Below are 23520 nucleotides of genomic sequence, written 5' to 3' on the forward strand. Positions count from 1 at the left end.
GCAACTGATATGAATGCCAAGTGGCTAAATCAGACCATGTATGAATATTTAAAGCTTTTGCTTGAATCACATTGCTCATGTTCAGCAACCTAAAGCAAGGCGTGTGACAAAAGCCCAGTGTCCATGGGATGAAGAAGTGTGCTCTTCCTCAAGGGGAAAGCTGTGTGGAGTTCCTTGGCAAAGGGCAAAGGGTGTGTGGCTGTATCATTCTATTATAGGGAAGTGGTGAAGAGTTGGAGACAATATGCAGTGTGTACCACATTGGATTACAGCTTTCCCTGACTCCCTTTCTGTTGGACTGCTGGTTGGTAGTGGTTGTGTTCTTCTGCTAAAGGCTGCTGCTCCTATTTGGCAGCCTTCTCCTATAACCACAGTTGTCTCTCTGTGCTCTGGTAACCGTTCTTTCCCCTTGCTTCTTCAGATCTGGGAAGGATAAAGACTCCCTGGTGTGCTGGCTCCAGGATGCTTCAACATCCCTTTGGTTTCTCTCAGTACTGTCTATACTTTTGTAAATGATCACTTCACTGGAGGAAGTCTCAGATACCACATTTAAGTGTGCATGTGTTCCTAAAGGTATTCTGGCTGATATTCTCAGTGTAGGCATCATCTCCTAGAACCTTTAATTCTTTTCTTGCCCTGTACTTACTGCTTTCTCATCACTTACCGTATTACATTATTGTTTATAGATGCACGCCTTTTCTGTTGAAGCTTTTCAAAGGCAGGAATTTTTTTTATTGCTTGCTACCACAATAGATAACACATTGCCTGGCATGTAGTAAGCTCTTAATAAATAATTATTGGGGAACACAGATAAGGGGAAAATTCTCTTCTTTTTTTCCCCATCAAGCAGAATTGTACACAGAACCTCAAGTTATGAAACAACTAAACCTGTTTTGATTAAAGCAAGATCCTAGAGGAGCAGGTCCAGGGCCTGATCACTCAGCCTCTTCCTTATTCTCTGGCAGCACTCTTTTAAGGAGCTCCTGCATCAGGCATCCTAATGAATCCAGGTTGAAGACTACTGGTCTAGATAATCTCACAAAGTTCCTTCCAGTTCAGTGAGTCCCTTTTTGTATTATCAAAAATCTCAAGTGAATGTTTGAGAACCAAAAAATACTCCATTGAAGTCTGCTATTTGTCATCAAAATGTGGTCAGGTAAATATACTATTTTAATAAATGGCCTGAGGAATAGGAAGGAATTAATATATGCCTTATGGTGACACTCATCACTATTAATTCTGTTGCCTGTCTTTAACTCATCCTTGTACCTAGTTTGTTGATATTCTTTTAGAGTAGTGGTTCTCAAAATGTGGTACCCAGACCAGCTTAGAATCACTAGGGAACTTGTTAGAAATGTAAAATTTTGGTCCTGCCCAGACCAGAATCGGAAACTTTAGGGGTAGGGCCTAGCTGTCTGTGTTTTAATAACCTTCCTGGTCCTTCTGATGCATGCTAAAGGTTGAGAACCACTGTTTTAGAAAAACAGCTATTGGTGGTGTGTTTTTATAAGGCAACACTTTGAGTAACTTCTTTAGTGATTTCTTTCCCTTTTAGAGATCTCTGCAGTGATTTATGAGTTATCCTGGGTGTTAGTGGTCCATGAATCTGATACTTCATGTGATTAGCATGGCCTGAGTAGCTTCCCTGGGATCCAGTATACATTAGAAAATGAATGCAATATAAACTCTAGATGTTCTAGTAATAATTTCCTTCATTCTTCCTGTTTTGAAAGGGGTTCGGGGTGGGAGACATAAAGTTGTCCATCTTACCCTTTTTGGGCAGGAATAAGCTTTGGAAAGTGAGATACTATCATTGTAGCTAGCAGAAAGAAGTTTGAACCCAGAGTCTGGCTATATGGATCTAGTTTTGACATTGTCATTAATGAAGACTGTGGCCTTGGGCAAATGGTATAACTTCTTGACAAACCTTGGGGGATTATATTGTCTCTGTGGTTAGTTTTTTCTTGGTATTTCCTTGGATTGTTACTGTCAAGATGATTTTCTGTCCTATTAATGAGGTACCATAGAAGAAACAAAGTGTGGATGTGTATTCTTAACTCATTTATTATGAGATACAAATATAGCAAGAAATCTCTCAGGAATAGCTAGTTTTGAGTTAAGAAACATTTGTGGGCTTTGAATCCCCAAGTTCATTTATACTTCTTAGACATGGGAGGCAGTTTATTTTTGTGTTAAAGACTTTGGAGTTAGTTGGGCTTTGGTTTCAAACCATGCCTTCATCATTTACTAACTTGACCTTGACTTCTCTGGGCTTCAGTTGCCTTGTATAAGGTTTGGAAGAGATAACAAATTTACAGATTTTTTTAGTATGGATTCTGGTAGGTGATAAGGGCTTTTAGTAAATGGTAGGTTCATTAGGTTTTGTTTTCAAAATACATTTAATTAAACCTATATCACTAAGAAAGCATCTTTCCATTTGATTTTTCATAGAGCATGTTAAAATTCCAGCTTTTGATTGGATCTCTTTACTTTAGGGGATGATGAGCAGAGTGATTGGTTCTATGAAGGAGAGTGTGTCCCAGGATTCACTGTGCCCAATCTTCTGCCCAAGTGGGCTCCTGATCATTGCTCTGAAGTAGAAAGAATGGATTCTGGACTGGATAAACTTTCAGATTCCACATTCCTTTTGCCTTCTCGACCAGCTCAAAGAGGTGAGTTCTGAGGAGACCAAAATACACTTCGTACTTCTTTGGTTCTCTGTGGGGAGAGTCATCCCATGGCAAGCATACTCATGCCTGTAAGCATGCATTAACTATCTGAATTTTAGAACTAGTCCAGGGATTTTTCTAGAAGATTCAAGGGTGAGTCTCAAAGCTTGAGGTTCTCTCCATTCTTCCCTAAATCAATCCATGGAGACTCTTGGAATATATATTAGCAGGGCGTTCCTTCAGCTTGCTATTGCCATTTGTGCCAGATTTAAGAAGCCTGGCAGCGTGTCCCTGCTGCTTATCCTGCTGTGAAACTGATGGGCTATTGAGTGCTCAATGGAAGCCTGAAGTAGTGGATCTTGGAAGGGAACAGATTTCAGTAACAATATTCAAGTACAAGGTATAATGACATTTTTTTAAATGAATGATCTAAGAATATTTTAAAATAATTATTTTAATAATTTTATTATTGTGGACTATAACACAAATACATATCATTTCCCCTTGCTTTTCCTTCAGTTATGGTGTAGCAAGGTGGAGTGGAGAGAGCCTAGGACATGGGGAAGGAAATGCCGTGGTAGCGGTCTCTATACTATCTGCCTAGCTCTGTGACTGATGGAGTCACTTTATTTCCTTGGGACATCAGGGTCATCACTTAAGATAGTGTGACATTGAACAAAACTGTTTCAGAGGTTTCTTTTAGCTCTGTAAATTTACAACGTGAGGATTCCCTGTAATCGATAATCAGCCAGTTAGTTACTAAGCATTTGTTGAGCATCTGCCAGTGATCAGAATTACACTAGAAGCTGTAAATTCCTATTCTGTAGCATTTCATTGTGATGAATTTAGGTGATTGAAAGGCATTCTCAAAGCAGTTGGTTCTTGGTAAAGACTGCTCCCTGGCTGAGGCGCATTGTTTGCTATATTAAAACTTTTAAAAACATTTCAGTGACCACTTCTAAAAGTTCTTTATGGACCGTGTAAAGTATACACAAGTAAGCCAGAATAGGAAGAAGAAACTTTGAATGGCCTGTAATCCTATCCCTAGAGGCAATGTCATTGATAACGTTTTGGTGTGAATTCTTCCAGTTGTCTTTTCTATGTGTAGGACATGCACAGCAGTGAGAAAAATGGGATTATACTATACATGCTAGTTTTTACCGTTTCATGAATTGGAATATTTTTGAGATAATAGCTAACATTTAATTTGTAATTAGAAATTGTTGATAGTACCTTGTATTTGTGTAGGGTTTTCAGTTTATAAAGTACCTTCTGTGTGTTATTTCATTGAGTCTTCAAAACAGTGCTGTAAAATAGGATTATTCCTATTATTCCTTTTCTATAGATAGGGATTCCTAGGTCAGAGGTGAATGACATGCTTAAGATGATACTGCTGGTGACAAAGACAGGGGAATAATAAATCCTTGGCAAGTAGCCTAGTGATACTGGTTTTGGGTCAATCTAGTAAGATCCTGAGGAGGAGGCTTTTGGTGTATTAGAAGCATATCATTGCTCATGAATCCTCTGCATGCAGTTACTGAGGTCTTCTTTTTTTTTAGGGTACCATGCTCGCTTGAATCGTCTCCCTGGAGCTGCAGCTCGGTGCCTCAGAAAGGGGCGAAGAAGGCTTGTTGGGAAGGTGATAGCTCTCACTGTTTACTAGGCTCATTGGGAAGATAATACTCCCTATGGCACTTGTGTGTCCTATTGATGATCATGGTGCTGTGGAACTCCCTAGGGGTAATTAAGCCAAATGTATTTTGCGAGTTCAGAAGAGTGAACATTATATAGGATATGAATGGGTACACACATAAAAGATGAAGCTCGATTCATACAGAAGTTCTGACAAAGCAAACACTATCATGACAGTGTCTACTGTCTGTCAATCTGCAGGCCTGATCTCTTGTCCCTTCTACTCTTTTGATTAATCTTAATATTATGTAAGTTGAAATACTTTTGACTTCTTTATGACTCTTCTTGAACTCATGAATGCTTCTTTTATTCTAACTTTGGTCTTTTATTCTAGAATTCATTAAAAAAAGAAAAAAAAAACTGTAAAAAGACCTGTTACCAAATTGCAAAAGCCCCTCCTTGGCCATGAGGGAGAAGTATCTATCATTTACCCACTTTTGCCTTTGCTAGGAACTATGCTAGGCACTCAGTTCATTTAATCCTGCCAACAACCTTGTAAAAAAAGGTGGTGTTTCCTTTAGCAGATGAGGAAAACTGCAGTTCAGAGAAGTTAAGGAATGTCTGATATTACCCAGATCGAAGTGGCAGAATAGAGAATTGAACCCACCTACTTCTCTTTTATCTTTTTTAATTTAAAATTTAAAAATTATTTTATTTATTTTTTACTCCCACTTAGAGATTGAAAATAGGTTAAGACTGAGGCTCATACCCAGTCAGAAAAGATGGTGGTGGACAAAGAATAAGGATGAGAGAGGCATGTGAGAGCACTCAGTAAGCATCTAGAGTGCTGCATGTGGCCGCCTGGTGCCAGCCAGGCACTTGGTGGTCAGAGCCACAGCCTGGCTGCCCTTAGCAAGCTACTGTTTTATAGATTAATCAGGGAACTGTTTTCTGCCAAAGAATTGAGGATACTTGTTTTCAGATGAATTCATATGCTTTTTAATCTTTAAATTCAATTTCATATCTCTAATTAGAAAGACATTTGATTAACGGAAGAGCGATACCTCTTCTTTTGGATTACTCATTTTATAGGCAATAAAATGCTACGCTTGCTATTCTGGGAGCTTACTCTTAACAGGACGCCTAGCAGAGTAGGAGTAGGTGGGGTGGAGGGAGGCGGGAGGTTGGGAGTGGGAACAGAGTGACAGTTGGACTTTTTCTCTTTATTGGCTAGGCCTGGCAGATGATGTTCTCCTTACCACCTACCTTACTTTGTTTCAGCTCCTATAAAATAAGAGCCTTCTACTTCCAGGGAAGTAAATCATTTCATCCTGAAGGCTCCCTTTAGCTTGCCTGGAAGGAAAGTAGGGCCTATTGGATGTGTCTCTAATGATTTCAAATGAATAGGATAATATTTACTTGTTTAATTCATCTTCATCACCTTAAAGGGATATTTGTCATTTCTACCAGAGGTCACTGTTCTGCCCCCCCCCCCGGTCATCTCTCTTCTCTTTCTAAACTGTAATCATAAATAATGAGTTTCATTCACAGCTCCCTGCCAGCGAGCTGCTAATTACGCAAAGTACTGCTTGTAATTTACACAGTAATAAACTGTAAATTTAAGCATTACGGCACTTTAAGTTAATAATTTTTCTGCTGTAACAAATAGCTCATTTTTCACCCATCTTTTCCCTTGGCCCCACTACCATGGCCGTGTGTGTGACCAGGAGGCACAGGTGTAAGGGATGAAGAATATGAAGAATACAGTATGTGAAACCTTTTCATTTAACTCCACTCCCACCCAAAATCTGACCTCAAGTTAGTTTTTCTGTAGCCAGTTCTGCTAAAATGCGTATCCTAATATTTAGGCTAATCCGCACATATAGATGAATACAAATAATAATGCTTGCCCAGAAACAAATGTGTTTGAGTAACAGGCTTGACATTTTTGACATTCATGCCTGTGACTTCCGCTCGCTCATCTTAACACTTACTCATATGTGCGTAACTCTTACTCATGTAACAGTTCATGTTGGTGCCCTTCCCCAGGTTCTGTGATAGATATTCATTGTAAATGTATTCAAGTTAAATGAAGGGTGAGTGCCTTCTGCTGTTGTCCAGTTTTTTGGAGATGATTAGCTTCTGAATTGCCTGTGGTGTTATGGGTATGGTTTCATATTATAATCTTGAGAACCGCAAATTGAAGATCCAATTTATATAAACTTCTATTTTTACTTTAAGAGATAATGTTTAACAGACAAAATACAGGGTGACAATTTTTTTAAGTTACAAAAGTGGTTTGAAGTGTATACATTTAGTCAGTAGATACTTACGTGTTACCAGTGAGGCCTTGTTGTAAGTGTCCCGTTATGAAGGCTCTTGAGGCTATAATCACATGACTCTAGGGAGCTTGGTGTGCTGGCCTGTTAAAAATTGGCTGCTATTGAATTTTTTAAAAAAAGTGTTTCAATATACTTTAATAACTCCAGGAGGTATTTACGCACTATATTAAAATACTGTATATGGTTTAAAAATGTTTATAATGACTTTTTTTTTGAGCACTAGGGAAAAATAAGTCTAGAATAATATGCAATACTTTTTAAGGTAGAGTCCCATAAAAAGATATGTAGTTGCTGTTGGAATTTAAGATTGACATTTGACGTGTGCCTTTGGGGTTGCTGGTACAGTTATGGAGGTGTGAGCTTGATGATGGATCGTACTTACATATTTGTTTCTGTGGTTAGATGACACTCTTGTCTTCCTTGCCTTTTCAGGAGACCAGCATAAGTAATTTGGGTACTGAGAGGATAGGCCACATCATTAGTGACCCTCGGCAGAAAGAGTAAGTGCTTATGTATTTACCGGTAAAGGGAAGTTTTATGAAGGAACCCAGAAATTTGATTTTAGAGCTGAAAGAGATCTTAAATGATTGGTACTTTATAACAGTTAACATGACTAATACCCTAAATACATGAGAGTGATTTATTTTTTTCTTTCTAGATTTATTTGTGTTTCTTTGCTTTTTATGTCTATAGGTGCTACATTATAAAAGTAGCCTCCAATAAGGGTGTTATATTTGAAACTAATTTTTCTGTCTCTTAAAAATTTTTTTGTTAAAAAACAGATGATTACCTCTGTATTCTCCTATATGCTTTTCCCATTTTTAGACCTCTAGACAGAAAAATCTTTTCATTCTGACTGCTGTGATAAGTGCAGCTGGAAAGCCTGTATGTAGCTATAGGAGAATCATTCCACCCTTTCTTGAGACAGCCTTGTGCTGTGACATGGCTGGCTCTTTGATGTCTCCAGTACATATCATGGCCAGTATCCAGTTATGATCCTGTGCTCATCCAGCCTGGTTGAAGGTTTAATTGATAAAACAGGCAGGATGTGCATGTGGTTTATGTCTTTGTTGACTTGGGGATCCTGTTCTCACTGTACAGCTAAGAGTGCGTTGGTGTCACACTGTAATCTTGAGTTTATTTTTAGTGTCCAGTCTTCTGCATTCCATTAAAAGACTTTTTCCTTTGAAGAGTTATTTCCTGCAGAAAAGTTCATACACATTTAACTTCTCTCTCCTTTCTCCTCCAGTTCCATTTTTTTCTGATTTGTCTTCACTTCATTAACCCAGCATCTTTTCATCTTCTCCTCTCTATAATTTTCCTACCACTTCTTTTATTGTTTTCTTTCCTGTTATTCTCTCCCTCTCTTTAGTTTCTGGTTGTCATCAGCTGGGAAAAGAGAACGAAATCAGGTAAGATTGCTCTTCTTTGTCATCTTTATCATTTGATTTCCTTTTCTTTAGAAAGAATAAAGCTTTGGCTTCTGGTTTTCCTCACATTTCTGCTTGTTCACATGAGGTAAGGCTCCCGTTCCTTACGTTATTCTGATTTTCTTGGAGGACTGTTTTTCAAGAATATCTAGTATTCACTGATAAGAACTCTAGCTAATTCCCCTTTTTAGAATCAAATGTGACCTTCAAAACATATTTCACAGCGATCCAGTTTTTATCCTAGTTTTGAACTTTGCACTAAGAAATCAGAATGAACCTCATCTGCTTATGGTTTAGTTCAGCATCAGCATCCTGTGCTGAGAAGCACAACATTGAAACCTGAACACAGGAAACAGAAGGCAGAGCTGCTTTGGGTGAAGTGGGACGAGGCCTTAGAGCCTCTCACTTTTTTCCTGGCTGTGCCCCGAGGGGATCCTTGGCACATCTAGGCCTTTGTCAGGGTCATAATTTTAAAATTACTGACACTGGCTAACAATATGTTCCTTTAATGTTTGAAGCTTTTGGTTTTTGTTGGGAGAGAGGTTGCTTTACCTTGATGATTAGTTATGAAATAGATTAAGACTGATAGGTAAGAATTCTTAGGCTTCCTATTGCTTTGTGGTTTTGGGTGTTTTTTTTTTTTTTGACTACTTATTAGCTTGTTCAGTTGATACACATTTTAGACTAGGAACCTTCATCTTGAAGTCACTATTTCAAAATGAACTATAATAGCAGTAGACCTAACTGGTTTGTATTTATGATATGATTTTAGATGATGTGTGGATACACAATTTTTACTTTAAATTACAATAATCTATATTAGAAAAATGTAATCATTATAGCAAACTTGTTATTTCATAGACATGTAGTAAGGACAGACTGAGTAAAAATAATTGATATGAAGAAAAATATTAAGTAAGTAGTAGAGCAGGTGGTGGGCAGATAAAGAAAAAACCATTTTTACAGATGAGAAACTGAAATTACTTTATAAAGTTAAAGCAGTATTTTATTTAGCCCTCCCAATAATCCTATAAAATAGAGAAGACAGATGGCAATACATCCAATTTACAGATGAGGATAGTAAAGCCTGAAGAGATTTTGTAGTTTTTAATGTATGGCAACTTACTGGTAGACTAGAAGTAAACGCTGGGTATTCTAATTCTTAATCTAGTTCTGTTTCCACTACACTGCTGCTGGTTGTGCTAACCAGTTATTCACTGGAAACATCTGCCAGGATAAGGAAATGAAAAGGTAATTTTATGCTAGTGTTCTTGGAAACGAGGGCTGGTCATCAGCAGGCATAACTTCCCATTATGTCAATTAGAAAGTACTGTCTTCTGCTATTTAAGTAATTACTGTGTATCAGAAGTTTTTGAAAAACTGTTGTTTACCAAGGAATAGTCTGTTTTTGAGGTGTGCTTGATCAGTTATGCTACATTCATGGGTTGAATATGCACAACTTGATTGAATGGTGTCTGTGATATGACAAAAGAATTGAACAAAGGGGAAAAGTGATCAGGTAGCGGGTTTAGGATCAGGTCTGTTTCATGTAAGCCTTACTGAAATCATCTCATTTATTCCTGCAGTTTAATCCTCTTTCTCCCCTTTATTCCCTGGACGTTCTTGCTGATGCTTCTCACCGAAGGTGTTCACCAGCACACTGCTCTGCCAGGTAATTGTCTCCCAGTGGCTGTTTTTCTCCAGGCGATACTATTTTCCTTTTCATAACACTTTCACACTAAAGTATGTTTCTGTATGGTACCCAATTTGATCTTTACAACAGTCTTTTGAGGTCATCAGTTGTTTTACAGATGCAGAAACTGAGGCAGAATGTTGAAGTACCTTTCCTGTGGTCACATGGCTAGTGTGTGATTTAAATCTCAACTTTGACCTAAATTCTGGCTCATATTCCGTATTCCTTTTGCTAAAAGCCCCATCTTCAAAGAATGTTATTAATGGTTCTTGCCATGTCATGCACAACCCTGTGTGATCTGATTCCTGCCTCCATGTCCAGCCTCCTTTCACAGACTTCTTCGTCCTCAGTGGGGAGAGGTCCAGCTATGCCAGAGAACTCTGTTTTGTTCTTCAAAATTACAGTCCTTTCCTACCACTGGTCCCTCTCATGTGCTCCGTTTGCCTGGACTCCCGTCTTAGAGCTCTTTCCATGATTGGCTCCTTGTCATCTCAGCTCGGGCCACCTCCTCCGGGAGGACCTCTCTGACCATCCTGTCTAAAGGGGCCACCAGCACCACTGTCTGCTCATCATCTGTTTCTTTCCTTTAGAGCTTAATCACAGTCTGTAATGACTTTATTTATTCGTTTTGTCCCTGTCTCTCTCACTAGAATTCAAGCTTCAAAGTGCTGGGACCTTGTCTTGTTTCCTGTGTCCCCAGCACCTAACACAGTGTCTGGCACTTACTGGGCATTCAGTATATATTTGTCAGAATGAATGCTGCACCCACATAGCAGAATGAAACCAGTGCCTCTGAACATAAATTCTCTTAAGTTGAGTGACATGCAGAGTTAATATGATTTTAATGACAGCGTGCCCTAGTGGGTTACTGTGCACAGAGAGCAGCTCATAGGCTGAACCATACAACTTTTGTTATTTTAGTGACACAAAGATTTTCTTTCCAAGGTTCTGATGATTGTTTTTTCTTTTTTTCTTCTTAACATGTTCTTAAGTGGATATATTTCATAGATTTGGGGTGCAGGCTGCACAAAGAAATTATTCTTTCATGGATACGTCAGAACTTCTGCTATGGGCTATAATAATTAACTCTGTACCATAACCTAGTGCCTAGCCTTCCACTGGAAAAGTCGTATTTCAATAGAGAAGGTCTTTTGAAAAGAGAGACTGTTACATGAAGAACTTGGAAAATTGTGGGATATTAATAAACTACTGTAGATCTTTTCTTCAGTTGCATGCTATTTATTCATCCTTCATTCATCATTTGCTGACTCCCTGCTATGTACAAGTCACTTTGTTTAGTACTGCCCTTATGGGGCTTATATTCTCATGGGAAAGTCAGGTGTGGAAATCGATAATTACAGTGACAAGTGCATGAAGGTGTGTGTGCACCAGGATGATATGTGCAGCACAGAGAAGCAGCTCCTGACTCAGGCTCAGGGAGCTTTTCTTAGAGGTGGTGGTGTTCAGGCTGTCTTGGAAGACACAAGATTTCAGTCCATAGGAAAGCAATCTCCAGCTTTTTGTCTTAATACCAAATAAAATAATGGCTGTGTATATACTCTTTGGGAAGACTGTCTGAGTAGTACCATATAGTATCGTGTCAGATGCTGAAAGTGGATTATTTGCCCTCCTCCCTTTACCTCTGCTACCTAGAGCTGTGTGGTGCTGAGATTAGTATCCATGCTTTTATCAGGTTTCCGGTTGCCTTTAAGGCCTCATCCTGGCTGGACTGGGTGTGAACTTCTTGTTTCTTTGTGTATCTCATTATCTGTATCATTATCTTCATTCTCTTGCTGGCAGTGCTTGTGGCTGGACTTGGAAACATAAGGAAGCCCAGGCTGTGTTTCTGATGCACTCAGCTCTAGGGAAATACTACTTACCGCTTCAGACTGTTGCTGAAAGCAAGATGAGAGAATGTGGACAACTATGGCTCTTCCTTGTCCTTCCAGACATCATTCCCAGGCAATGGATACAAAGTGGGTTGCAGATATGAAGGTTCTTTGGGGGTAGGGAAGAAGGGTTTTTTTTGGAAGAAATTTTTTGAAATTTTCATGTATTTATTATCTTTCTAAAAAAATTGTATGTGCTGCTGAAGTGAGCACTGTTTATTCTCTTATCCTTAAATTTTTTAAAAGTTGTACATATAGTTTAGCAGCACATATTTTTGTTTTATGTGTATTTATTGCACATAAAAGAGAGAGTTTGCTCAAATTTTTTTCCTGATGAGTGCACAGTCAATAAAGTTTGGCAACCACTAATCTGTGGGAAATGGGCAGCACAAGTGACCTTTGTGCAGGTTTTTGAAAATGTGGATGATAAAACACTTAGCCTTCAGTGCTCCCTTTTTTCCTTTGAAATGGTGGGGTCCTTGCCCAGCAAGGAGCTGGTAAAGAGGAGCAGTCTAGCTCCAGTGTGGCCGACTAATGAGAGAGGATTCAGAAGCGGATGGCGGGCTTTGCAAAGAGTTGACCATTTAACAAAGCCTGGCACCTACGAAGGGATGTTGGAGTGATGGTGCTAGGGAAGAGGCAGGTATTAAAGACTGTATTAAAAACTGTTTCGAATGGAAATTTTACCTTTTTCTTGCTCCGTTTTATTTGTAGTAGGAAAAGATTTCTTTCAAAGCATCTGGGCAGCATTGGGAATTTCACACCCATCATTAGAACGATTTGTGTGTGTGTGTGTGGTGACTATGTTATCATTAGTGGTATAATTTTATTTTGCGAAGAGAGAAGTGTTTCCTGTTTTATCACAGCTTTCCCCGAGGAGGGCTGGTGTATTAATTTGCTGTATTGCCTCCTGGCTGTTCCCAGGCTGTTTTTCCTCTTCATCATGGAATTTTTAATGGCCCTACTGCCTCTTGGGAAGCATGTGAGGAAGAGTTCCTCAGGGAGTGCTTCCTTTTTTTCACATGCCTATAATTACTCTCCTGTAAGAGCACAAAGAGTCTGATAATCATGCCTGGACTGTGAAGGTTTCCTCCTGTCGGGTTATTGAGCGCAGGCTACTCCCTGCCTGGACAAGGCCAGTTCCGCTCTCCCAAGCCTCCTGCTTCATGAGACTGAGGGCTCCTCTGCCACCTCCTCCCTGCGGGGCCCTCTGCAGCTCTGCTTCTCCCAGGGAGGCCTGGGGGCCGCTGTGGGGGCGATGAGTGACCTCAGGGTGCTCTCTTGTTTAGTACTTCATTGCTATAAACAAAGAGGTAATGGGATGTGATTTTAGGAGAACATTTGATTGATGTGTCATCGTACTGTAGCCCAGATGGCAGGTACAATGAGAGCGAGTCTGTGGTCTCTGTACCACCTAATCGACTTGTGGGCTAAGAGGTTTTCAGAAATACCACTCTAGACTTAAGTCGGTGGTTTTCAACCCTGACTGTGCTTTTGAATCACTTGAGAAGCTTTAAAAAATATATCCATGCTGGGCTCCCACTTCCCAGGAGTGTGATTACATTGCAGTGGGGTGAGGCACAGGCATTGGCAGTAATTTGAAGCTCCCAGGTGACTCTAATATGCAGCCAGGGTTAGGAACTGTTGCCCCAAATGCACATGGTTTTATGACTGGTGCTTTGTAATTTGCTTAACAGGAAATCCCATTTCCTAATTGGCATGAGCCCCGTGCTTTGGCATTGGGAGCATGATTCTGTAGGGGAGGTAGAACCCTGGGCTCCTCTGAGCTTTGGAGAACTGCTGCAGGTGAAGAAGGGGGCGTTCAGGTCCAGTACAGTGCCCAGCACAGGGTGACTCCCCATGGGCGGAGTTGGTGGGTGGGTGTACGGATAGTTGGACAGTTGGCAGGGTACATGGATAAAATTCATAAACCAGTTTTGGTTGCTAGTACTGGGGTATTGCTATTAAAGTAGTAAGACTTGGTACTGGAGTTAACAGTTGCTGCGGCTCAAACAGCAGATGGTGTGGTTGGTGTTCTGGTAGAGACGTGGGATCGCTGTCAAGGACACAGTCGTAGAATGGTGATAAGGAGCTAGCGCTGTAGGCAGCATTGCCCAAAATGAGAGATTTATTGATTGTGAACGATAGCTGCTTTTTTTTTTACCATTATTGTCTTAGAAAATCATAACTAGAACTTACCAATTACTACATATCTTTGTATGATGCACAAGTCACCACTTGTCGTTTTTGAGCGTCTTGCAGCAGTTGGGAGTTCTCTCCAACTTCCCTGACCTTTCCTCTGTTTTGGGTGGTGACTTGGTAATGTATCACCATTCCCATTTATTCCTTCTTCAAGTTCTTAATCTCATATTAGTGTGAGGCAGACTCAGGTAAGAATCTTGGCTTTACCTGGGCACATGACTTAACCTCCCCATACCTCAACTTCCTCACTTTGAAAAGGAAACTATCGATATTTTTTTGAGCAAGCGGAGATCAAAATGAAATAATAGATTTGAATACTTAGCATACTGGTAGCTAAAATTATTATTTTTGTTATATAGTTACTACCCTACCCTGTACTTAGGATAACTGCAGTTTTACAAACTTTGAGTTGGCTTGTACAGTCATTCGCTAAGGAGATGTAGTACAGATTCTTGAGGTGCTTAAATGGCCTCAAGTGGACTCTAAGAGGAGGCATTTGGACCGTGTTTGGGTGAAAAGAGAGACCTTCCTGCCCATTAGAGAGTTGAAATGTGATGGGCTGCACTCATTGTGATTCATTTTATCTGTTCACAAGCATTATGATCTGCATATCAGAGTTGTGTGCCCAGCTGGCTGTGCCACTTGACAAGAGGTTTCAAAGAGCAAAATGAAGACTCAATTCATGCTATTAATTTTGACCTTTGGAGCCACAGTAAACAGCCTCAGGTTTTACCTCAGGGCTTGGGGGAAAGAACCTTTTATTAGTCCTCTGTCTGTTGGGGATGCTGTGATGCACGGCAGCTCTTGCTCACCTCTTTAGTGCCTTAGTTTTGGCCATGTATCAGGAAATGTTTCTGCTATAATACTGTCCATACGGCTGCCCTGTCCTACTGCAGCCTCCCGTTGTATAGTACACAGTTCTGGAATCTTTTGTCCTCTGTTGGATGGTCTTGTTTATAGCAGCTCTCAGCCAGCTGGCATCTTACTGCCTGAGTAGGAAGATGAAAGCATTTTCTCTCTCTCTGTTTTGCTGTTGTAATATACCCATCTTTTCAACTGATGTGAGACTATTCTGCTCTGTGGGTGGCATGAAACAGCTTCATGATATGCCAACCATGGCCCAGCCAAGGGAAGTAGATTATGGAGAATTTTCAGGTGCTGGTGAGCAATTTGTCACAGACTGCTGAGGGTTAGATTTGGGTGAAAACACTAGTGGAATTGCCAGGATTTCTTCTTGTTAGATCAACCTCCTTTGTGTCCTCTAATTGTGAAGTGGTCTTCTGTTCTGCCTACTTCTAGTGTCATAGGCCTGGGTCCTCTTATATGTGCAAATCTGTGAAAATATTTCCCCTGCTGGGTGCTTAATAAATGTCAGTTAACCCTGAAGGTAAAATCACACGTGAGGAAGGGGTCTCTACTTCTTTGGAGTTAATCCTCTTTTTCCTCATTTTACCCTCACACTTTGCTTGTTCCTTGATTATAGCTCAGTGTCTTAATATCTATCCATTTTTTGTGTTTTTAAAGTACAGTTGATTTACAGTGTTGCATTAGTTTCTAGTGTCTAGCATAGTGATTCAGTTATACATATAAATATGTTCTTTTTCATATTCTTTTTATAGGTTATTACAAACTACTGAATATACTTCCCTGTGCTATACAGTAGGACTTTGTTTTATCTGTTTTATACATTTTAGTGTTTATCTGCAAATCCCAGACTCCTGATTTATCCCTTCCCCTCCTTTCCCCCTTTGGCAACCATAAGTTTGTTTTCTGTCTCTGTGAGTCTCTTTCTGTTTTGTAGGTAAGTTCACTTGTGTCTTTTTTTAGATTTCATGTACAAGTGATGTCATATGATAGACAAATATCATATGAAATCTGTTAGTAGTTTATGCATTGGCCTTCCTATGTTGTGTGCTCCTGGTGGACAGACCCTAGGCTCAGTCCTCTTGTATATAACTTGTCCACATCCAGCATAGTGTAGGCCTCCATAAATTTTAGTTAAAAATAATTGAGGTGAGTAGATTAGTAATTAAGGAGAAAAATTGGAATATATGATAAATATGACCTTTGGGCCTTAGAAATATCAATAATTTTTTCCTGTTACGTATTTGTGTGGGTTTAAGAAAAAGTACAGCAAATAAACACCTTTTCACAATAAACTTTATTTTTACTTCATACCAAAAAAATGTACTTTGCAGTAAGTTTTAAAAATGAATGACATTTGAAGGTGAACTATTCCTTAAATTAGCTGCCATTGGCAGTTAAAGACTGTTTTCTTTCCTTAGGAGTGACTTTAAACATCTTTGTTCTAAGTCTAAAGCAGTCACTTCAGTTATTTTTTTTATTTTTTTGCCAACATTGGTTCTATTAAACATGCATGTATTTCTCAAAGTAATTTTTTTCCCCCCTTAAAGTACATTCCTGCCCCAGGGACATAGTGATCTGCCCAGTTTCCTAAGTAACACTGCAGTTTTAACAACTCACCTGATCTTTTCAGTTACCTGCAGTAAAAAATAAATAGATGTGCTGTGTTTATGCATGGATATATGGAATACCCTTTCAATTAATTGTTAAACTTCAGCATTCACCTTCACATTTATGATGTGAATTTAGTGATTTTCCTTGAAGTAAGAATTTTTGAAGCGTATTTGTTGCTTTTAATTGTAACCACCCCCGTCCCCATTCTTTTTGGCAAATGCTAATGTGATGCTTTTAGGGGAGGTGCTGACCCCCACACTCATGCTGTGAGAGGTCGTGCCCAAAGAAAATGAGATCCAGATCAGGTGGAACAGAACCAGCGTAGCCTGTTTTCTCTCTAGGTTAATTGCTTGCCTGCTTGGGAACAATATTTTTATCTAAATTTATATTCATTTCATCATTCTGTTGTTCTTTAAGTTCAGTATTTAGATCTGTTTTATGGACTAGCTTGGCTTTGGGAATTTGATCTATTTTTTTTAGCTCAGTAATTTTCACAGTAGGTAGAAGCTTATCGGAATTACCTGAGGAAGAATTTCAAAATAAACGTATTGCAGATTCTTCTCCCACTCCAGCATGGTGGGGAATGTGTTATTTTGTAAAAGCCTCCTTACATGATTCTGATAACCATTTGCCACTCCAGTTGAGAAGGAAGTTTTACTTGGTAGAGATTTTAGCTTAACTTATACTTAGCCTTTTTTTTAAATCCCCTACAGAATTGAAAGGTCCCCTCCCCTCACACAGTACATGGTTCACCACACAAGAACAACTGTACATTGCTGTTGAAAGAGAGTTTTTAAAAATCTAGTGAAATCTTCCACACTTTAACCTACAGAGGCAGGGGTCTGTGTTGGTGAGAAGGGGAAGCTCGGACACTTTCCCTGTCCTTTGCGATGCCTCTCCCATGTATTGTCCTTTTATAGTTTCTGTCTTGTGAGGGTAGACAATGACACTGTTAGAGTAAAACTACACAAATTAAAGAACCCATTAAACAGAGGGGGAACCAAGCAGTTAAATACTCCTAAGTGCAAATGGGGATGGCGATAGTTCAGTCTCTATTTTTTCCTTGCCTTCCTTAATTCTTTATTTCTACAATTTATTGATACGGGATTATTTGGGGATAAACAAAAAATTGGAACTGCATCCTGAATAGGAAGGCGGGCTGCAGTGGTTGCCTGAGCCCATGCTCAGGCTCGCAGAGAAGGCGGGGCCCTCCGGCCCCGCACAGATGGGCCTTCACTCCTGCGCAGGCCTCTGTGATGCTCTGGATGTGCTGCACAGCACGGTGGTTCCAGCCCATGGCTCCTGTAGTCCTCCTGCTCGAAGCACCCAGCTTCCTCTTGGCTCTTCCTGGGCTTGTTCTGAGTTCTCTTCCTTCTTTGTCTTCTCAGGTTTTTCCTGAGCAGGGAAAAACAGATTTTGCCAAGCTGTAAACTCTACCATTATTTGGGTTCACTTAAAACCTATCCTTTTACAAATACTGTTTGATACCACTAATCTGTGGAGTCTGAAAAATACAAGAAACTAGGGAATATAACAAAAGAGAAGCAGACTTACAGACTTAGAGAACAAACTAGTGTTTCCAGTGGGGAGAGGGAAGCAGGGAGGGGCGATCTAGGGGTAAGGGAGTAAGAGGTGCAAACTAGTAGGTATAAAATCAGCTATCGGACTGTATTGTACAACATATGGAATATAGTTGATAGGTTATAACAACTATGAATGCAGTGTAGCCTTTAAAAATTGTGAGTCACTGTATTGTACACCTGTAACTTTAATATAATGTCGTACAACCGCCATCCTTCAATTAAAAAAACCAACAAAAAACTATCATTCTGTAACAATTTGACTGTTTCTCTTACTCCCTTCCCAAATCTTTACTAGGAAGGGACATAGAGAAAAACATCCCTTCTATACTCAGCCCTAAGGCGTGAAGTTACTCTACCTCTTATGAAATAGCTCTCCAACCTGGAAAGGGTCTTAAGAGAAATGTTTCACGAGGGAAGGAGCACTAAACTGAATTTTAGGAGTGAGCATGATGTCACTTTATATCTGCTTCAGTTTCTCTGTTATGTAGATTCTGTACCTAGGAAAGCTTTGCAGCTGGGAGTAGAACTAGGCTACAAGTCCCCTCAGAGAGAGACTTTATTTCCCAGCATACCTTCACTGCACAGTAAAAACTCAGTGAACACTGAAAGGCACGCAGAGTGAAAAGGAAGTAGTCCACACAGAAATTCATACTTTTACAACAAAATAAGATGATTGGCTTAATAAACTGCATTACCTGGTTTCGGAAAGCCTTCAGTTCTTTCCTAAGTTGTGACCAGAGGAATTTACAAAATCGGAAGAATTTCGAATGTTCAAGGTAACAGGAGTGGGAATGAAGTGGTAAAGTTGATCATTTTCTGCAGAGAGGTAACAGGCTGAAGGTTTAGCAGTCAGGGGTCATTAAATGTAGGGATAGATAACCTTGAAGCCTTTAATATCACTGAGCAGGGGTGAGTGTGGATCCAAGAAGCTTGGCCCAGAAGGTCAGGGCAATGTAAGAACCACCTGAGCCTCCTAAGAACGTTGCAGGACACAGTGCAGTGAATAACTGTGTGTAGAATAATAGGTAAATAATACTTATTTTCATTATTTTACTAAATAAATTAAGATTTTAAAAAACACCGTATTTCTATTTTGAATGGCTAAAAATTTAAACATTTTGGTGCATAGTTTCATCTTTTTACTCCAGAATGTGTCTGTCATTCCTTGAAAATGTGAGATAAATGTTACTAAGTCCGTAAAGGAGTGATGATATGTGCCCTCAGACGTCTTACTGACATACATCAAGCATGCAGAGCTGTGAAGTGATGGATGGTGTGTAAATAAAAGGCAGTATTTATTTTGTTTGGCTCAAGTTGATACTTTGGGAATTACTATTTTAAAATGCTTTTGAGTGCTTTTCTTTACGCTTTTAATTTTACGTCTGTCAGAAGTCAGCATTTTATAAATAGTGTTCTTGAAGAAGCATTTTTTTAAATTAAACTTTTAATTAAAGGATAATATACCTACAGAGAAGTGTACAAAGACATATACACCTGATGAATTTTCATGACATCACATCCAAGTAACCAGCATCTAGATCCAGAAACAGAACATAACCAGAAAGAATCCCCAAAGTTCCTGTGCCTTTTCTAGTCACTGTCCCTCTTCCCCCACTGCCCACAGCTCAAGGGTAACCACTGTCTTGATGTCTAATAACATAGCTTAGTTTGAAGAAATGGTGTTAATCTGAAAATTTTTGGAGAGTGCTTTAATAAGTTTAAGGTAAAGAAGAAAGCATGGCTGTAAACTGTCATCCTTTGTCTGCCTTGTTTCTCTCTGAAGGACTTTAGGAGAAGCATGATCGAACCTGAGCAAAGAGCTTGGACAGCTTACACTCAAGTACCTTGTTTGTGGAAAAGATGGAAGCTCTGTTCTGTACATTTTTCTGTTTGAGGAGAAATAAAATTTGTAGTGTCACTTTCTTTTCTGCCTGTGTCTTTGGCTTCAAAGGGAATCACCACCTCTGCAGTTAGACTGAAGGCCTGTCTACTTTTGACGTTCTGTCATCCGTGTTTCTTATTGCTTAGAATCAGCATGCTGATTTAGACTTATTCCCAGGACTCAGTAAGGTATGACAAATGGATTGTTTCCCCTACTTTACACATTTTTACTTAAATTTCACTTTGAGGGTTTCAGAATTAACTACTCATGGGGTACCTAACTTACAGTTAACTCTTGCCGTATAGATGAGAGTGATTAATATAAGGTGACTTGGATGGAATTTTTCCAAACCATGTGCTTTATATTGTAAATCTCTGCCTATTGTAGTGTTCTTTGCATTCTAAAAAATTTCTTAGGATTTCGGTCAAATTCTTATTTGTAAATTTAATTGTCTCTTTAGCTTTTACTGTTTAGGGAATGGAAGATTGTGTGTGCCTGTATGAGAGAGAGAGAGAGCATGTCCATCTGCTTTTAAGCTGAGGAAGTTGCCAGATTGGGAACCTCTGAATAGGAAAATTTGCCCATTTAATAGTTGTCTTGTTGCCCTGCTAACTAGGTTCTCTTAGAGTTGACTGAGTTTCCAGTTTTAAGGCTATTAAACCATGAGACTTGATTCCCAGCTAGGACTATCAATCAGTTTATCTGGTATAATTTTATTAGATTCCTTTTTACATGTTTTATATTCTGGCTGTATTTTAAAAATTGTGTTAAAATATGCATACTATAAAGTTTACCATTTTAACCACCTGTTTGTGTACAATTGACTATTTGGTTTTTAGGACTTTTGTTTATTCATAATCAGTTTTAGTCAACAGATACTTAGTGAGGATCAGCTATGTGCCTTGTGCTGAAGTTGGTAGATCAATGGCAAATTATGAAAGAAATATAAATATGGTCCCTGTTCTCAAGGAAATTAGCCTCATGAGGGAAATGAGCTACATATACACTGGTTAAATAATGATTCATGGTAAATAAGGCCTTGAAGGTTCAAGGAGAGCTTTGTGTAAAGGGGAGACTCAGCTTGGTGTTTAATTAGGGTTAGGAGCTGTCTAGGTTGAGAGGAAGGAGAGGGTAGGGAACTAAAATAGCATCCCAGCTATTTCAGTGTTAAGGCCACTGTCTTTCAGAGAAGCTTTTGTGTTTCTAGTTTTGACACTCTCACTCTTTTGTTTTTAGAATAAGCTGAATATTCAGATGAGGAAATATTAGTAGCTTGTAATACTTTTAAGAGTCACAGAAACTAAACTTATGTAATTTGCGACACAGACACTTAATAAAAATCCAAATTTATAGTGATAGAAGGGTTAAACTTCCTAGCAGAATTCTATACAAATATCTGTGTTCATGCAGCATTAAACTTCCCAATATATTACCACTTGGGAGTAGGAATTTCATTAGCAAGTTTAGAACAATTGTGGTTATAGTTTTTATGAAAAATAATTGTACAAATATCAGCACGTAATGAAACACATTTATTGAAATTAATCTTGAATGTCTGCTATTCTGAATTCAGGTAAAAAATTTAGAATGGATATATATAGTGTGTAAAGGGTAAGTTATGATTAATTCTGAATAATCTTGTACTGACACTTGATGGCAAAGGGTGGTGCCCCCTTTTTTTTAGGATATGTCTATAATGGGTCAAAGGTTTCATCTGGGCTGAACATAATGTCTTACTGTAGGAAACACAAAGTTGAAACAATATATTTTCTTTCTCGTATCTGCAGACAGGCAAGCATTCACCTGGGACCCCCGTGTTCACGTGACATCAAGAGGAAACGGAAACCTGTGGCCACAGCATCTCTGTCCAGCCCAAGTGCAGGTAATTCTGTGTCGTTATCCTTTATTGACCACCTACTGTATGCCAAGCACTAAATCATGTTTTATATACCTTTGCCTTCAACCTTAATGATAAGGTAGGTCATTTTATTCCCGTTTTACATGGGAAAACTGAGAATGTGAGAAGTTATTTGCCCATGGCCAAACATTTTAAGAATTCAAACCTAGTTCTCTCTGACCCTGAAGTCCGTTCTTTTTCACTCTGTCACATGGCTTTCTTGAGTTTGAATTCCTGTATTCCACTATCAGCAATAGTCATCTGCACTTTTACTCTAGCACAGACAGGAAATTAGGTCTGTGTTCATGAAAATCCTGGTAGGATGGCGGTTTGATGGTAGTAAAAGAGCCACATGGGTTTATTTACTTTCTTAATTCCGTATATAGTACAATACATTATTACTGTTTTTATGTATAGTAGAGTGCTAACATTTTGTGATTAATGAAATTTCTAATTAAAAATAAGTTTTCAAGTTAAAATTTTTAAGTTTTCTGGGAGAAACTAGTTGGTAGAAACCAAAATAGTGGTTATCTTCAGTAGGGAGGAAGTAGTGATCAGAAGAGGACATAAAGAAGTCTTCTGGGATGCTGGAAATGCTCTATATCATGTGTGAACCAGGTGGGGATTATATGAGTATATATACATGTAAAGTTTCATTGAGGTGCACATTTATGACTTAGTATGTTATGTTATCCTTAAGTGAAAAAGGTGGGGATAATTATGTATTTATATCAGCAAGAATGTTAGATGTGTATAGATATTTTTCTTGGAGTTAAGAGAAGATAGTTAAATATAGTTAGTGATCATAGGAAGTCCTTTGTGTTACTCAATATATTTTAGGATTAATTACTCTTGTTAAAAAAAGTATATCTACTTGTAAGGCCTATCAGAAATACCTACGGTTATTTTATTGGTGGTGGTGAATTCACTCTGAAGGAATTAAATATATCATAGATTATTTTATTTTTTTCAAAAAATACTATATATTATATAGATCAAAGCAGTTGATAGCCGAGTAAAGAGTAGACCTCAGACGGATAGGAAATATATCTAACTTTACTTAGTAAATTCAGTGTACTCTGAAATTGACCTGTTAGAGCTTCTGTTTGGAACAGCTGCTTGATAATGGTTCATTCTGAACAATCTTAATCACAGGTCTGATGATCGTAGTGATATTTTTAGTGATTGCCGCATGATTGTGCCCTGAGCTGAACATTTTGCATGAATTATTTCACTTAATCTTTGCAACAGCTTAATAAGGTAGATGCTGTTTTTATTCCCGATTTACACGTGGGAAAAATTGAGGCTTAGAGAGGTAAAATCACATGCTGAGGTTACATGGTTGATAAATTGTAAAGCCAAGATAAGACCAACTTCCCTGTGACTCTGGAGCTGCCCTCTTAAACACTGCAGGTGTTTCGTCTTGTGTGCAGTAGGATTGGTTCCAAACCGTGACTCCATGTCAAAACCCAGATCCTCATCCAGTCTGTGGTATTGGAAGCATTAGAATACAATCCTCCCCTCTTTGATCATTTTGTTCTCTTCCCCCTTAAAATCTGGCTTCTAATATTTAGCTTTTAATTGTTTCTAAGAGAACTGTTGAGAAGAGTTTACAATCCTTATTCCATATTCAAATCAGGATATGTACTGGGAGGTATTAAACAAGACTTGAGCATTAAACATTTCCGCTATTGAGCCCAACTCCTCCTGTCACTTGTTGACTAAGGCCTGCTTCGCTGAACATTTCCTTTTTTTTTCTATCCACAACCTGAGTGCCCCATGGAGGTGAAGGACATAGCCCAAGCTCGCGCCATCAGTCAGTA

General features: G+C 38.9%; 1 protein-coding gene across 5 annotated transcripts in view; it reads left to right on the top strand.

The window, feature by feature from the left end:
- GPATCH2L (G-patch domain containing 2 like) overlaps positions 1-23520 on the top strand; it is a 54737-nt gene that overhangs the window by 18725 nt on the left and 12492 nt on the right. The window contains exons 4-9 of one of the 5 annotated variants that reach the window (XM_006206095.4): positions 2496-2672; positions 4229-4308; positions 7076-7143; positions 8016-8055; positions 9660-9745; positions 21588-21682. In XM_006206095.4, the coding sequence (XP_006206157.2) occupies positions 2496-2672; positions 4229-4308; positions 7076-7143; positions 8016-8055; positions 9660-9745; positions 21588-21682 (546 nt within the window). Of the gene's footprint in view, positions 1-2495; positions 2673-4228; positions 4309-7075; positions 7144-8015; positions 8056-8106; positions 8162-9659; positions 9746-21587; positions 21683-23520 lie in introns of all 5 variants that reach the window. The other 4 variants (XM_072963465.1, XM_072963467.1, XM_072963464.1 and 1 more) reach the window with 4 other exon arrangements.

The sequence above is a fragment of the Vicugna pacos genome, chromosome 6 (assembly GCF_048564905.1).
Source record: "Vicugna pacos chromosome 6, VicPac4, whole genome shotgun sequence".
NCBI lineage: Eukaryota > Metazoa > Chordata > Mammalia > Artiodactyla > Camelidae > Vicugna > Vicugna pacos.